General features: G+C 43.2%; 1 protein-coding gene across 5 annotated transcripts; it reads right to left on the bottom strand.

Annotated features, from left to right (window-relative positions):
* Positions 1–286: 286 nt before the first annotated feature.
* Positions 287–15,734, bottom strand: SERTM1 (serine rich and transmembrane domain containing 1). Of its 5 annotated transcripts, none has more exons than XM_064140991.1 (3): positions 15,531–15,734; positions 8,693–8,790; positions 287–1,464 (listed from the first exon to the last, which is right to left on the bottom strand). In XM_064140991.1, exon 3 carries the CDS (start codon positions 1,281–1,283, stop codon positions 960–962), a length of 324 nt encoding a protein of 107 aa, XP_063997061.1. In that variant the 5' UTR covers positions 1,284–1,464; positions 8,693–8,790; positions 15,531–15,734; the 3' UTR covers positions 287–959. The 5 variants fall into 5 exon arrangements, with proteins under 5 accessions (XP_063997061.1, XP_063997045.1, XP_063997071.1 ...); XM_064140975.1 differs by having other exon boundaries at positions 15,534–15,734; XM_064141001.1 differs by having other exon boundaries at positions 15,581–15,734.
* Positions 15,735–16,534: the final 800 nt, after the last annotated feature.

Genomic DNA, 16,534 nt, shown 5'->3' with positions numbered 1-16,534 from the left:
GTCCCAGAAGGTCCTCACCAGTATAAGCAATTTCTAGCCCTGTTGATGAGCACAAACCTCTTGTGCCTAAAGGCCACTTCAGGACCTATTCAGTTGCTCACTGTCATTGCACCCAGATATTTTAAAATAAAAGCACCGGTTTGTACTGGTATTCACTAAGGCTTAGCTATAGTGTAAGTGAAGGAGTTGTGTGGCATTTATGATTTAGCAGCAAAAGCTGCCCTCTGGAGGAGCAAGTCATTAGGCAAATGAGATGCAACAGAGTTAAAAAATACCTGCACACATTCTATTGCAGTTGCTTTAATAAGTTAACCAAGGAGACTCAAAACAAGAAATACAGAGGCTTTATACAGAACGAGTTGGGAGAACTAAGAAACAAAAACTACGTTCTTCAAGAAATGGATTGTAGTTGTGTTTTACAAACATGAATAAATACTGGGGGGAAAAAAAGATGTGAAAATTAAAAAGAAAACAAAAAAGAAAACAACAATAGCTACAACTTGGAATTTAAGCTGATTTTTAAAATACTTTTGCAACAGTAATTTCATCCAGAAGTCCTTGGATAATTGAAAAAGGAGAAAGAAAAGTAGTCAGCATATTACCGATATTACCAGAGAGCAGGTCACAACTAGAGCAGAAAAATGACACATCCAGTTAGAACCATATTACAATTTGGCAGAAATACTCTTAAGGTACATGTGAGAAAAAAGACAGCATCACTATTACAGGCATGAAACAATGTTCAAGTGTCAATGCTCATTGTCCAAAATGAAAAAGAACATCAATATAAGGGAAAATTAAGACTGGAAAAGAGGAAAAAAATACTCCTACTACTAACTAAGGGGACCTTAAAAACCGTCTCTTCATAATAGTCTTCTTAGGCATATGTTGCATGCATTACCTCCCCAAGAACCCAGACAAAGCTCTTCCATTCCCGGTGTGCTTCCTTTCATTCAGTTTCATGAAGAGAGGTTCGAAAGAGCAGAGTGCTGGGAAGAAATACTACAAACCTCTAAATTAGTGAAAGAACTTCCAGCATCACTGTTATATTCTGGGTAGGAGGAACTGGATGAAATTATGTTTTTCAGCCTCTGAAGTGCAATGATTAATAGCAAAAGGAGAAATGCTAAGAGACTAAGGAATATAGAAACATATACATAGACATTGGATAAGCGGCCAGGTGATGAATCCACTGAAGTTGAAAGGGATGTGGGATACAGCTCCAGAAAAGTTCCATTTTCCATGTTTCCTACAAATCCAGATGAAGGGTTGAGTTCTGACATTTTTGGGTTTGTGTTTTAAAAATCACAACAGAGCTCGGATTCAAAGGCAGTCTCAGAGGCATAACAAGGGGTTTATTTTAGGCAACCATTTTTCCATCACAAGGAAGAGATGAGAAGCCAGGCAGTGATCAAATTTATCCTTTATCACTCAAGCTCAGGACAGTGTTTATATTCTTCAGAACTAGAAGGGAAGGGGGGAAAAAAGGAAAGGCAAAATTAATTCACTAGCAGATAAGGTAATATAACCTGTGTGTGACGGAGTCTAGCTCTTAAGAGTTACATGTTACTATTTCTTAGTAACAGGCTGCAATTCTTAAAGCATTAGCTAATTTTGTGTCTCTCTTTTCCACAATGCAGGCATTGGGTAAACTCTTAACCATCAATGAATTAAAATAGACCCTTTCCCACCATAAGTTGTTTACCTGAAGCTTGGACAAGATGATTCTTGGGGTTCCTTCCAAGCTGGCATTCTGAATTCTGTGTGATTCAGTAAGTGGACTCTAATTCTACACTTTTAAACCCTCTTATTTTCTATACCTCAGAAGCACATCTGTATTACTACATCAAGAAGGTCAAGGCTGTTCTCTGGTCTTGGGGCCAACTTGTGTGGCATGTTGCATCAAGATGGTTAAACTTGCTTTTATCCCCTTGTGATGGCCCAATCACAGCTGTCCTTGAGAATGAACAATCATAGAATCATAGAATGTAAGGGGCTGGAAAGGACCTCAAAAGATTATCTGGCCCAGCCCACCTGGCCAGAGCAGGATCACCTAGAGCAGATCACACTGCAACACATCTAGACAGTTCTTGAATATCTCCAGAGAGGGAGACTCCTCAGTCTCCCTGGCCAGCTGGTTCCAGTGCTCTGTCACCCTCACAGTGAAAAAAATCTTCCTCATGTTTACATGGAACCTCCTATGCCTCAACTTCCACCCATTGCCCCTTGTCCTGTCACTTGGCATCACCTAGAAGAGGCTGACTCCATCCTCCAGGTACTCATCCCTTATATATTCATAAACATGAATGAAGTCACCCCTTAGTCTCCTCCTCTCCAAGCTAAAAAGCCCCAGCTCCCTCAGTGTCTCCTCGTAAGGAAGATGTTCAACTTCCTTAATCATGGAAAATATGTCCCAGCACTGCTTAAAAAGTGCTAACTGGCCAAAACCATGCCAGAAGCTGTGCTTGCAATTCAGCAGGAGATGATAACAGGCCTATGCCCTGACCTCAGTGTAGTAGTACATACACCTCTATAACATTTTCATGGATAAAAGGTTATATTCCAGATGTTAGTTTATTGCATTTATTTTTTTATTGCAGAACTTTTTGTAGTCTTAACTGAGCATCCCAATAGCCTGCAAAATATGTAGGAGTTCAAAACTGCATCTGCAAATATCAGATTAAAAAAATTCTTACCTTTGTGGTATATAACTCATACTGCTGCACAAAACACACTTAATAAATATAATTTTATAACCCTAATAAGCATTTATCTAACACACTTAATAAATATAATTTTATAACCCTAATAAGCATTTATCTCCACAAGAAACAGTATTTATCGTACCTCGTGAAATAAATCACGTCAGCCTGAACAAAAGAGAGATCTTTATGAGATTACACTCCTTTTGAACTGTCTTTAATTTAGTGATCCAAAAAGAACTGATAGAATGATGTATGTTCATTTCATGTTCTGGAAGTAGCTAAGCCTGTTACAGCTAATTCATCCTTCTTAAAAGATAAGTTTCGATATGTAAGATGTTTATCCTTGATTACTCATCATAATGAAAAGCAGATCCATTAATTGAATTGCTCCATAATTGTGGTGGAGGGGCAGCAGCCCCAAAACTGAGGCTTTTCTATGCCTCTGCATGCCTGGACATGTTTTTCTGCCAGGACCCACGAGGCAGTAAACAGGTTATGTAACACACACATGCCCAGTCCGTGTGCCCCTGGGGTCTGGGCAGGTAATCCCCATTGGGAGGGTCCAGGCATGTCTCTACTGCCTATTGGGGTAAGGTTTGGCTTACGGCCAACCTGATTGGTCATTTTAGATGTCCAACGAGCCACAAATCTTGGCCCCAGAGCCTTTAAATAGGGGTGCAGAGCAGCACCACGTGGTCAGACGGTCCAGACTTTTTACCAGTTCAGAAGCTTAGGGTATTCAGACTCAGCTCTGATCCACAGCAGCACCCTGCTGCCCTGACCTGCTTGCATGGCCTAGACACAGGATCAGGCCTTACTTACTTGCAAGCATTACTGAGGCTCAGACCTCTTGCATTGATCTCAAGGCGCAGTTAAGTTATCTGTGAATCCTTTGAGAAGCAGAGCACATTCATGCCTGCATCATACACATATGGGGAGCCAAGAGCCCCCTGCTTAAGCTCAAGAGCAGCCATACATACTGGCTTGCTGCCTTGCATAAGAACCTGGATTTCATAGTGGTTGGGGGTGGTACAAATTTGTAAATATTAATTTTAATAAATAATTTTATAAAAAAATCAAAACCACCTCAAATTAATTTCTCACCTCCCCCTAACAGGGGAGGAATAAAGAAATCCCCTCCACGACAATAATAACTTGAAGAACTAACTAATATAAATTCTTTAACATGGAAGAAGTTAAAAGCCTTTAAATTCTTCACAAATTTGAAATCTGCTGTGTTCTGCTTTTACCATTAACAGTTTTTTTCCCTGGTACAAGGAAGAACTTTGGCATTGGACTTTCTTTGAAGTTAGCAGAAAAAATTATGGTCTTACACTGGACTAATAAGAACCTGACAGCTAAGCAGAGATGTGAGCATTCTACTAGATACCAGAGCCTTTATAGGTCCTACAATGTCAACTCGGTTATTTTTAACTGAGGGTTTTGTAGTTAGATCAGAGACACTGTAAACTGTGATTCCAAATGACTATGGCCCAGATCATAGTTGCCTCATTCACCCTGAGTAGTGATGTGATGTGTAAATGAACCTCACCATAAAATTGAGCTTCAGCTAAAGTGGCTCTTTGAGTAATATTTTAGGAAGAAAAAAAAGTGTTGTTTTAAGCACACAATCTACTCAATCTAAAATATTTGTTACTAGTTGTCTGTAGCTTGTTGGAGTAAACCAACAGAGTCATACAGCACAAGAACAGATCTGGTCCTGATATCTGAGTAGGAAGTGTACAGAATGCATACAGAAATAAAATGGATCTGATCCTGATGACATTCTCTGGTGCTGTTCCAACACTTCAGTCCTGATGAAGAGAAGTCAGGATGACTCAGCCAGTGATGCAGGGGTGCAAACATTATTCTGGACCAAAACGTGGCTACACACTCCCAAGGCTGCTTGAATCTCTGACATGCTACAAATCACACCTTCAAGATTTAAGTGTGAGCCTTTAACTGCAACAAGCAGTTTTACTCAGTGCACCACAGCTAACACTTCAGCTCAAGTTCCTGCTTCCGCTAGAAGAAGGTAAGTGGCATGAACCACTTTTCTCTCTTAATCCTCCCAAAGGAATATCTCCCAATAAATCCAGATGTCATTTTCAGCTTCTTGTTTGGTAATTTGGCTTGTGCATTTCCGAAAACAAAACAGAACAACATAGACTCTAGCCCAAAACTGGCCCTAGATAGAAGACTGGGAATTTGCTTGCTGACTTCAAAGTACGACGGTGAAATTGAAAGTGTCTGACTGCAACAAACCTGTTGTCTCTCAGAGTTATGAACTGATCAAGAAATTCAACTAAGGAACTAAGTTTTCAGATTCTGTAGTGCCTTTCCCTCAATTAGTCTTTAAAAGGTAAGTTAGTTTAAGGCAAAAACTGAATTCAAAGTGCTGCTGCTGGAGAACTGGAGATAAAGAGAAACTCTGATAGAAGAAGGCTTCCCAAATAACTAGTCAAAAAACCCCAAACCCTCCTGGGACAGAACAAGGACCTTTCCACTGGGAGACTCAGATTTATGTGGTGTTTCTGGATCTGGATCACTTTCTCAGAGGCACCTTTGCAATCCCAGGACAAGGCTGCGTGGCTTGTGGAAACTATGCGAGTCATCAAGTCCAGCCCCACCACTTAAAGTCCCAGGTCACACTCCTGTTTCCAACAAAAGGCAACTTGTCTCACAGTTATGCAACCTTGCTGCTCTGATGGACAAACTGCATAGTTAAATTCACTCATTTCACTGAAACTACCCACAGTGGGAAGAAAGCACAGATGACACCATCGCTCTCTGCTGCTTTCTGATGTACAAGATAGCAGACCCCAAATGTAAGGTCTGGCATATGAGGAAAGGCTCTGCTGGTACCATTTGTGCATCCTCACTTTTCAACCAGAATCACTATGTAAGCTATTTTTCTCCAGCTGTGCACTGTTCCTCCATTTGTGTCCTTAATATAAATCACTTTCCAGAGTATTCCAAGGGTTGGGCTATCTGGCAGATACTGTTGGTGGGCCCAGATTGAATTTTTCATTTTTTGTTTTATATTTTAGTAAGCAGAAATAGGTAAATTGCCACTCATCAAAACCAGGGAAAATTAAGTAGGTGAGGGATTAAGCAAGTCATCACTATGCAAGACATAAATCCTGGATACCATGCTCATTCTGCCTGGGGAGCCATGCCAAAGTTATCAGCTCTCTGCATCTCTGATGGCACCTGTCACAAAACCTGGAACTTTCTTCCAGAAAAATGAAAACCTGGTCAGGAACAGAGGCCTCATCAATTAGCACATGCCCTAGGTACCAAGATATGTGTTACATTTGTGATTTAAGCTTGAGCACCTCTGGGACAGTAGTCATCTCCCAGGTCGGTCTAAGGTGAACATTACAGGACACTGCAACAGTCTCTGGGTTGGCATGCAATGAACAGGAAGCTTTTTCATAGTTCCAGTGTCAAAAGTCCTTTACCATCCAGCTACCTGCATTATATTTCTCTGCATATCTTGATGCAATAGTTCTGTTTCTCCATGCCTAGTGAAATATAATTTAATAGACCATACTCACAACCACTGAAGCCCTAAAAATTGAGAAACAAGAAGCAAAGATAAGTCTGGTAGATTAATATTCTTGAGACTTTACCAGCCATAAATAAGCATTTTATTTTCTTGGTTCTTTCTGGCTTTTTGTGACTACGAGCTGAGAAATACATTGGCTGTGTCAAAGGCTTCAAGATGTTTCAGTGAAGAGACAAACTTACATCAAAGAAAATCAGTGTTTTTATGCTACATAAACTAATATTGTTGTCACAATCTCCCACCAACTCTTTCTTTCCAGGCAGAAGATTTTCTAAAAAGCCCTTATTGTAAACAACTTTTAACAGAAAAGAGCTTAATTTGCCTTTACCATAGTTACAACATTGAGGTCCCTCATCCCACCAGACATCAATATGCTGTCGGTTGTATCCACCTTTCTTCCCTAAAAATGTAAAGCCTTTTTTGTCTGATTTCAGCCCAGTGTATACAGAAATGCAAAGGATGAGTGCATCAGAAGGATTAGATTTCTACCATCTTCATAATTAGGGCTCTGTTTAGTAGGTCAGGGAGCTGCTTCCCAACCTAGTGCAGGACAGCTGAAGAAACTCACCCACATCAGATGTCCATGGATCCTGGCAGAAGCTGCCTTGAACCCCAGGTTAGTTATCTTACACAGACTGTTCTCCTGTGCATCCAGTTCCCATGCTTGCACACACATGTGCCCAAGGGAACACGGAGACGAGGGTCAAAGAAGCACACTCTCACTGGCTGAACAATGCATCCACAATAGATGACTTGGGACCATTCCCCTGACTGGGGGGGGAATCTTGTGGCTAGCAGATCCTAGATGGCACTGAAATTGCTGGACATTAGTCTAGCTCAGAAATGGCTAGGAAAGGGACACAAGTTACAAGAGGCATCATGGGTCCGTGCAAAGATTTCTTGCTCTATATGATGCAGACAGCTCTTTGTTTCAAGTAGGAGAGGGGAAGTGAAGGACATTCATTAAAGATGACATTGATGATCTCTATTCAAGAACTCAGAAGTCTGTTCTCTGTTCTCTTTTGCCCTTTTGGAAGGCTGAAGCCAGTAGTGAGCACATCCTCTCATGACCTGAAACTAGAACTACCCTCTCCTTCATTCAGCATCAGTGTAGGAAGAGCAGGAGAACTGTGCAAGTTTCCAGGCAACACAGTGATACCAGTTTCAGGGTAAAATCTCCTCAACCCTAAATGTGTGCTGCCCCTCAAGCTCTGTTATCATAGTAATTAATTCCACAAGCTGTCAGCAAGTTTTCATTAGATCTATTATAAATATGGGTTGAGGCCCCATCCCTGGTGGTGTTTAAGGCCAGGCTGGATGAGGCTCTGGACAGCCTGACCTAGGGTAGGGTGTCCCTGCCCACAGCAGGAGGGTTGGAACTAGATGATCCTTGTGGTCCCTTCCAACCCTGACTGATTCTATGATTAAGATTTCTCATTACCTTTGCTAATCAGTATACACACACAAGGGCCAGCAAGCTTCTGACTTAGCTCTTTCATCTTCCTCCTCACCTCCTTCATTTTCTGTATTTCCTTTAGCATATATGACTGTATCATCATTTACCATCCTTCCAACTAACATGTAACACAAAGCCTTTAAGGCCATTTAGAATGTTTCCATGCTTACACTAAAGAACAGAATGAATTGTACAAATAGAGAACTCTTCAGCCTCGAAAGGCAATTTGCTCTAGACTGGAAAAATGTAGCAATTCAACACCAGGCAACTAAATAAGACAGAAACTCCTGACAGCAAAAAAGTGAGCAACATTTTATTCCCTGAAAACAAAGACAAAGAATGATTGCTCACTTGGAGTTTAGCAAAACTAGGATCCTTAATACTTTTTACTCCTGCCTAAATGTCTTTGGTAATTAAAATACCAGAAGTAAATAGGATGCTTCTTTCTCCTGTTGCAGACAGACCATCCAGGAGCAGAAGACCTCTTTAACACTGTGCTTGGGAAACAGGGTCAGTTGCCAACTGACCCAATAAAATAGTGCACATGAGAAAAAGGAAGAACTATTTCCTGCCATGAGCAAACTCTTCCTTTAAAATTCTGATCTAATTTCGCTCTTTATTATGATTTAATGTGATTTAAATTTGTGACTTTTAAAATCCAAGAAGACAAGTGCCCAGATAGCTTGGTCACAGGTTAAAATGAAGTTGTATTTTGTTTTGGGCTTTGTCTTGGGCTGGGCAAAGGAAACTCTCAGAGCCACAAGGATACTTAGATTAATTCAGATGGGAGCAAATGCTTGTATCATTTACATTTCCCATGGATTTGAAGACTATAGAGTTATTTATAGCAATGTAAAGGAAAGACATCATGACCTAGAAATCAGAACCTGAGCCTGCAAGTTGAATCTGTTTTTAAAAACTATGATAAAAACAAGCAAGGAGAATGAATTAAATACTTACAAGCAGGAAGATACGGGGATGCAAATCAAATGTCCAGTGTGCAGGAAGTGGTTAGTTATCACGCCCAAAGCCAAAGAGGCTGCATACTGAGAAAGCTCCTATAAAACAACAATAACAACAACAACACACCCAAAAAAAAAAAAAAAAAAAAAAAAAGCAGAAGTTTAGCAATAAAATACTAAATCTATGGCAAAAAAAAAAAAAAACAATAGGAAAAGAAATCTCACAAACTAAAAAGTGAGGAAAAGTACTCAATTTCATCTGCTCTGGGTGACAGGTATTTCATATATAAAACAAACATCTGGAATCCTGACTTGTTTTATTCCTGCTAGCCACATCCTTCTGCTGTCCAGTTACAGCACTGCATGTACAGTATCAAAACCACGATCTCGATCTTTAGGCATTACAGTCTAATTAGGCATGACAGCATGGCTTTACAACCATGCCTAGTAACACTTTTCTCCATTTGCAGAGTGCTCGAGAACCAAGACAGCCTGCTGTCCCCTGACACCTCTTTAGCACTGTGTCTGCACTCCAATTCATTCCACATTATCCCCTAAAGACGCTGCCAGGAATCAGGTCTTCCTGGATTATACACCATTATTTATTTATTCTCTTTATTTCAGACAATCTGCAATTTTAGTTCACTTACTTGAAACCTGCAAACTGAATCCTGTATATGAACAAGGACAATGAGCAGATTTTTGTGTTCCTACAGTCACCTATCTAAAATTAAACTGTGGGCCCTGAGCTGTTTTCAATAAAGCAAATTAAACTGATTGTATATGAAAAAACAATCCCAGATTACAGCAAAAGGCCACTTTCGAAAAGATCCTCCCCTCCACCCTGGGGGGAAAAAAAGATGCTTGCACAATCATTATACATCTCAGAACTCTACCCTTTCAGCACGTTTGGTTTGAACTGCATTAGGGAAGCAGATCTCTGGGGATGACTGTTAATGCATTGTTGTGTTGCTTTCATCCCTTCAATCACTGAATCACTTATGGTTTAAGCCTGTCCAAGTTCAATAAAGAAAATTATCTAGTGCAGCTGTCAAAAGTCAGCGTTGTTGAAACCCAAACGTTTGGATAACATTGATTATACTAATGTTTCACCTCGAGGGAACCAGACAGCTTCCTGACCCACACCCCTCCCCCTCCCTTCCCGCCATGCAGAGGGAGAGCTGGCAGGCTGCAGGTGAACCCTGAGGTTGGCTTCCTCTGGGATGTTATCCAGCATATCCTCTGGATGTGAGGACATGCACCCCATTCCTTTGACCAGAAGCATGTAGGCTGAGGCAGGTGAGGTCACTGGCATGGAGACAGGGATGTAACAGCTCCTGTACGTCCTTTCTCTGGCAAATCTGCCTCCTGTAACAAAAGGCTTGATTCTTTGCCCCTCTAACGGTTTTGTCTGTTTGTAGCAGAGATCCTTTCCTTTCCCTTTGTTTCTTCCTGAAAAACTCTCCTGGGGGAAACAGGCATGGAACTCCGCAACAGGGAATGTATCTTAAAGCAATACAAATATAAACAAATTTCCTTCTTTTCCAGCCCTCTTTTGCCTCTGCGAATCTCTTCTTTAATCTCGCTCCCCACAGTAAGAGAGCACTGCCCCTGCCCATTTAGCCCTTCATTTAATACAATGCCCCAATTCCCAGCAAGGCGAAGAAACAGTCTACCAAGTCTTGAGCTGATTAAACACACCAGAGATTCAGTGCAGAACACAATACATCCTCAAAGCTCTTTAAATGTGTGCATTCATATTCAAATAGCAAGTGTACACAAAGAGATGGAGCGGTCTAAGATTTTAATTACCTTTGAAAAACACAGACGTATTTAGACCAGAACATCAAGAAGCTTATCCACAGGAGATCCATTGAAATACACGGTTGTATCCCACAGTCCTTCATCCTTCTTGCACCAATTTAATGCCCTTTATACAGTCCTAGCTGCAGCAGCAGCTCACAGCTGAGGTTCACTCTGACCATGTTCTGGTACAGCAAGATTTGTCTCAAACACTGTATTAATTCTCATCTCCCATAAGGTATGTGGGGAGCAGAGATCTATCTGATTCCTGTGTCTCTCAGGATGTAAATGGAGAAAGAAATCTGTTATACATCTGAGACTCCACAAGGAGAAATGAGGTCTGTTTCCCATGGGACTGTGAGTCTGAATCTCATCCAAAGGACAGGAAGACACAAAGGTAAAATAATTTATTCCCACTATTGCTGAAATTTTTTCAGCAGCCTGCAATTTTTCATTGGGAAAAAGAAACAAAACAAAACAAACAACCCAAACCTCAAAAGTCCACTCTTTGTTGACCGTAGTGATGGGTCATATTTGAGCTCTCAGTGTCCTGTCTCAGCTTTATTCCATATATTTTCACTGAGTAACTTCTGTTCTTATTGACCACTTTGAGCCAAATTTAACCCCAGGCTGAACCCTCAATGACAGTCAAGCTTCTAAAGTTTCATGAAGGCAGATGATCAGGAAGAAGAGACATCAAGGTTCACATAGCCATTTGGCTCCCCTTAATAGCTTTAGATCTTGGTAATTGACTTCTACAGTCAAACACAGCCACTAAGATGTCACTGCCAAAGTAAAAGACCACAGGTACCCACAAAGACAGCAGGCTGGAAGGAGATCCAGGACAAGGTTAGCGATGGAAGAGGGTGTAACTGACAGGTATAGGGATTCCTTAATTACTACATTTTGTGGAATGACCTCTTGTTTGATTTATTGCAATGCTGAATACAAAAGTTTTGTTTGAAGAGAAAATTCATTGTAAGAGGGAATGGTCACCCACTGGGCAAAAAGAAAAGAATGTTCTAAAAAAAATTAGTTAAACCCTGTTTCCCTCAGTGAAATAAGCACATGAAAGTATTTCAGCTGCTTCTGTCTTGCCATCTCTCCTTCCACGGTTCAGTCATCCTGTTCCTGCTACCCCTCCATGCCTCTTGGGAGAAGATGCCATTCAGTATATGTGGAGGGGTGGTGGGGATGTAATTAATCTCAGAACAAACACAAGTTAATTAAGCTTTGCCAGTTTGTGCCTGACTGTTAACATGGGGTCTTGATAACCACCTTCTGTATTTGAGACAAACAGACCAGTCCGAGGCTCCATGCTTGGGACCAAATAGTGGGTGCAGCTGGAGAGAATTCTCATGGGGCAGTGCTCTAGCTCCTCCACTTAGAGCAAAAACTGCCAGATAAAATATCAAGCCTCAGGGCAAGTAGTTTGTTGTTTTCAGAGCTTGCTTTCATTCTGCACCACACTCATCTGTGAAGCTAACAACGTGCAGGGCTCAGAACTTTCAGATCTAGCATCCCTCCAGGTAAAGGGCAAAAAACCCTGGATATATCAGGCGCTACCTCCTTCACCTACCAGAAATACAGTTTTAGGATAAAATGTAGCTGAATCTGGAAGTGAATGGATTTAAAGTCTCTACTGCCCACTTCAGTGCTGTGGCACAGCATCCTGTCAGTGCCAGATGAGGTGGCTGCACGCACAAGCACAGTCGAAAGCCTTTGTCTCTTGCACTTTACCTCCATCTCAGAGGCCATCTTGCAGACCTAGCAAGGGGCTCTGTCTGAACAATAAGTGACTCTTACTTTTGCAATTCAGTGGAATTATTAGTTCTTAACTAATGAAGCTGTCACCTAGTAAGTGGAGTCCAGAGTAATAAGAGAACACTTTCCTATAGTTAAATAAGGCTGACACACTGGCTTCAGTATATTCTATGAAAATGAAGTATATGGTTCATATAAAACCCAAAAATGTCAAGCAGATTTCATTTCAACCTCCTTAGAAACCCTGACACAACATAAAGCTAGGACAGAATGATGTACACTTGATTCCACAGAAACCTCTGCTAATGCTTCATTTTGTTTCAGATTTCTTTCCTCCCTAAAAAACCAGATTCAGTACCAGCTACGTCCTGTGAACTGAAACGTCAAGAGAATTTTAGGCACAGATGTGCTATCACAGTAATTCCACTCACTGTGACTGCTCCCTGAATCAGGTGCCTCAGACTGTAAGAAAACAGCCTTCTTCAACCCTCTGTTTCCCCTCAATGGTAAAACAGAAAAGATCTCCATCCCTCATGCCACCTTGCATTTGCCAGTGCAGGCTGCCAGCCATCCCTTGACAAAGAGCCATGGCATTTTAAAAACTGTATTTATGTGCATAATATTTACATACTGTCACTGTTTGCAAAACAACCTGCAATAACTTATGTGAAGATACAACACTATTGCAGTTGGAGTTGCAGTGAACCACACTGTAACGTGCAAGCATAAGGGGGCAGGGTTGTACCTGAAATGCCAGAAAGAGCAAGTGAGGATAACACAGACTACGAATAGAGCATCTGCTGGTACTAGATAGAGTGATCTGTGCGACATTGCCTCTCAGGTGTCCTACCTTTAGAGGACACAGCTGCACTCAAACCCAGATCCAAGCTAATCCTAGTGCCAGGCATAGAGGCAGCACAGGTGAAGGCTTGTCTCAGCATCTTACCAGACAGCCTCTGAAGGTATCAAAGCAAAAGTAAACACGCCAGAACATGTCAAGGAAATTAATGAAATTATGGGAAAGATGCCTGCATGAAGCTGTAAGTGTGTGCAAGGGAAGCTCACAGAAATGTAAAGATGATAGCTTGAGGGAGACAGATGCTGAGAACACGGGTTGATCAAAAACCAGGGGGTGTACTTGGTAAAGGAAGGTGGCCCATCACATATGTGGAGACTATCAAGGACACTTGAAGACTACAACTGATATGTCTGATGCAAAGGAGGAGAGGGAGCAACAGTAGTGGAAGCAGTAGCCTGCCACTTCAGCTGCATCTCCTGAGGTTAGTTTTTGCAGCAGCACCATGGACTGACTATGCCGTAACAGGATTTCCTCTGTGCAAGCCAGGAAAAGGAGGTAACCACACTCATGAAGACACAAGAGGAGTGCTTGCAGGCAAGTGCAAAAGGTAGAGGTGAAAATGGGATTTAAATACTGAAAAATCAAGACAAGTCTCAAACTAATCAGAAACATCAGGTTTTTCAGTAACTTCTAGATGTACTCTGCAGTTCCTCTTCTGATTCTGCACAGATGGGGCACCAGGAGCAAAACTGCACTGCTTCCTGACTCTGATGGGGAATTTACAGAATACGATTTATAATTTGCACTACACCAGTAAGACCAAATTATGAACCAAGACACTTGGCAGACACAAGCTGTCCTAATCAGTCTTTTACGTCTGAACAGGTTAACAAAATGCAAATGGCAAAAGACTCCTAAGCCAAACATATTCCTATACATGCATTCACCAACTTGGTGACAGTGCTAGAGTAGAATTGGATGGTCAAATAACCCTCATCAGTTCAAGGTCCTGCAGCATTTTTCCTGTTGACAATAATGCAGACGTTGCAAGCAGCAGTCTGCAGGCAGGCAAGCCTGATTATGAGAATAGAGAAAAGTCAGGGATGCGTGAGAAAGATAGGTGTAACATGCCTTGCCTCTTGTTTCCCCACCTTGGGTGATACAGATGACTCAGCCTGAGAAGAAACTGGGGAAGCAAAACAGTCAGTCCCCAGTTTTAACCAGCAACAGCCATCCTGTATGGTCCAGATTTTAGAAATTTATTTTATTCAGCTCTCTCCCATCCTCTTATAATCACCTAAGAATTTAATTATACTCAGTATGCATTCCTAATTTTCTTTGCTTATGCAAGTGTTAAGAAATGTGGCAAATGCTCAGCTGTGTACCACTCTTCACTCTCCGTAACTGTTCAGTGCTTGCAAGGGGAGGAAGAGTTTTCTTTACTTGCTTTTATGTCCCAAACTTTGTTACACTGAGATGATATTTCTACAGCTGTCAAATGTTTGAAAAGGGCACGTTTTTGTGCACCCATCCTATTTTTGTTTCCATGTTGTGCTGTCTAAGCTCAGCTCTTCTCCCAGTACATCAGATAGGCATTTTTCAATTTGTTTGCAGAGAGAGCAATTCCTTTCCTGTCATCTTCCTGCAAACAATGTGAAAAAGCACACGAGTGGCAATCTATGCTTATGCCCACAGAGCCAAAAATGTGCTTGCACAGTGATGACCCAATGCGCTGCACTACCAAACTCCCCAGTCAACAGCATCTCTCAGAAATGGAAACCAACCTGTGCCTCTCCTCTCCGGCAATGCTCCTTCCCAAAGCAGCGCGCCTCCGAGAGACGCTGTCCCCAGGCTCCCCCAGACCTCTCCCCTCTCTGCCTCCAGCAAAGGCAATTTCTTCGAAACGAAGTGTTCACTCAGTGCAAGCACTCTGACAATCCACGAAGTCAGCAAGGACAAAAACCGTTTCTTTCCGAAAAAGGTTTGGTAACTATCAAACACAGGCCTAACACATCTCTGGGCTAAACGCATGTGAAAACCAAATGCCCTTGGTTACGACATACAAACGAGAGAACATTCAGAGGGCTCTCCCGGAGCAGAGCCCACCGGTGAGGCACGGCGGGCAGCTGCTGCCCCCTGCGCACCCAGCGGCTTCCCAAACCGCTGGGACCCGCTCCAGCCCCAGTGCGAAGCAGGCACCACTCAGCACCGGGCAGCGGGAGAAGGCGACGCCGGACGCTGCAAGAAGCCGAGCAACAGTTCTCAGCGAGTCGGTCAGTCCTGCCCAGCGAGGCTCCGCTCAAACCGAGGGAGGGAATAAAGCGCACCGGGGTTTAGTCAGGGGGGGCAGATAGCCCAGCCGGTCCCAAGGACGACAGCCAGACCCCGACGAAATGCCTCGGCTTGAGGGCAGTCTGCAGCGCGTCACCCTCCTGCCCGCACCCGCCCCGCTGAGGTCAGCCCCGCTCACCACCTTCTGCGCCCAGCTCTCGCCGCCCCGCTGAGGTCAGTCCCGTTCACCACCTTCTGCGCCCAGCTCTCGCCGCCCCTGCCCAGCTCCGGCTGCAGCTCCAGCTCCGGCTCCCACCGCCGTCCCGCGCGGCCTCGGAGGGAGCACCGCCCCAGGCCCGCCCCCGGCCCGGCCCCGCTGCGCTGTCCGCCCGGGGCGGTGGCAGCAGCTGCACCTCGTATCTGTGCCGGGTGGGTTTGTGACGTCGCAGGAGCGAGGGCGCCACGGGACACCTGCCAGCAGCGCAGCGTCCCCCTCTCCGCACCCCGTGTATGGGTGCCGGTAAGGGCATTCACTCGCCTGGCGGGGGCGGCGAAGACCCTCCGCCTCGCTACTATCAGAAGCGTTAAATTCACTGAGATTTATTTGGCATCTCGCAAACCCACACTGACACCTGGCTCCGACTGTCCCGCAGCTGTCCCACATCATACAGCACTGAAATGCGTTGTGCTTGATGCCGCGAGGTGGGTCCTTTCCCAGAGAGAGGCCCTATGAAATCTACATCTCACTGGGTCCGTAAGATAAGTCCCTTCCCAAGGCAGGAGAGTCAGAGCTAGGTGAAATTAAAGGTTGTTTCCATCCCAGGCCTTTCTACGAGCCTAGGAAACGCTGGTGGCAGAATCGGCAGAGGCTCAAATAGCAGCACCAGCACGGGGAGTTGAGCACAAGGAAGGATTGGGTTAGTAGTGGCTCCCAGGGAAGGCTCATGTCTTTGCCGAAACTCTTCCAAGTTTCCAGGACAGCTGCTAAGGTCCTGAAGGACACTTTGACATCATTTTCATGGGAGCAAACTAATAGTCATGCTAAGATCAACTGAGATAATGCATATAAAGTCACAGAGAAATGGGAACAAAATCTGGCTTCATTCATTTGGAGACTGACTTACCTATATATACCGCATGCTCTGGAATCAAATATTGGGAAAAGGCTATCTAAACAGGATGCATTGCCTTCTGTGCACACTA

Source organism: Pogoniulus pusillus, chromosome 3, assembly GCF_015220805.1.
Source record: "Pogoniulus pusillus isolate bPogPus1 chromosome 3, bPogPus1.pri, whole genome shotgun sequence".
In the NCBI taxonomy this organism is placed as follows: Eukaryota; Metazoa; Chordata; class Aves; order Piciformes; family Lybiidae; genus Pogoniulus; species Pogoniulus pusillus.
Note: the sequence above shows the minus strand (reverse complement) of the source record. Positions and strands in the feature narration are given on the sequence as shown.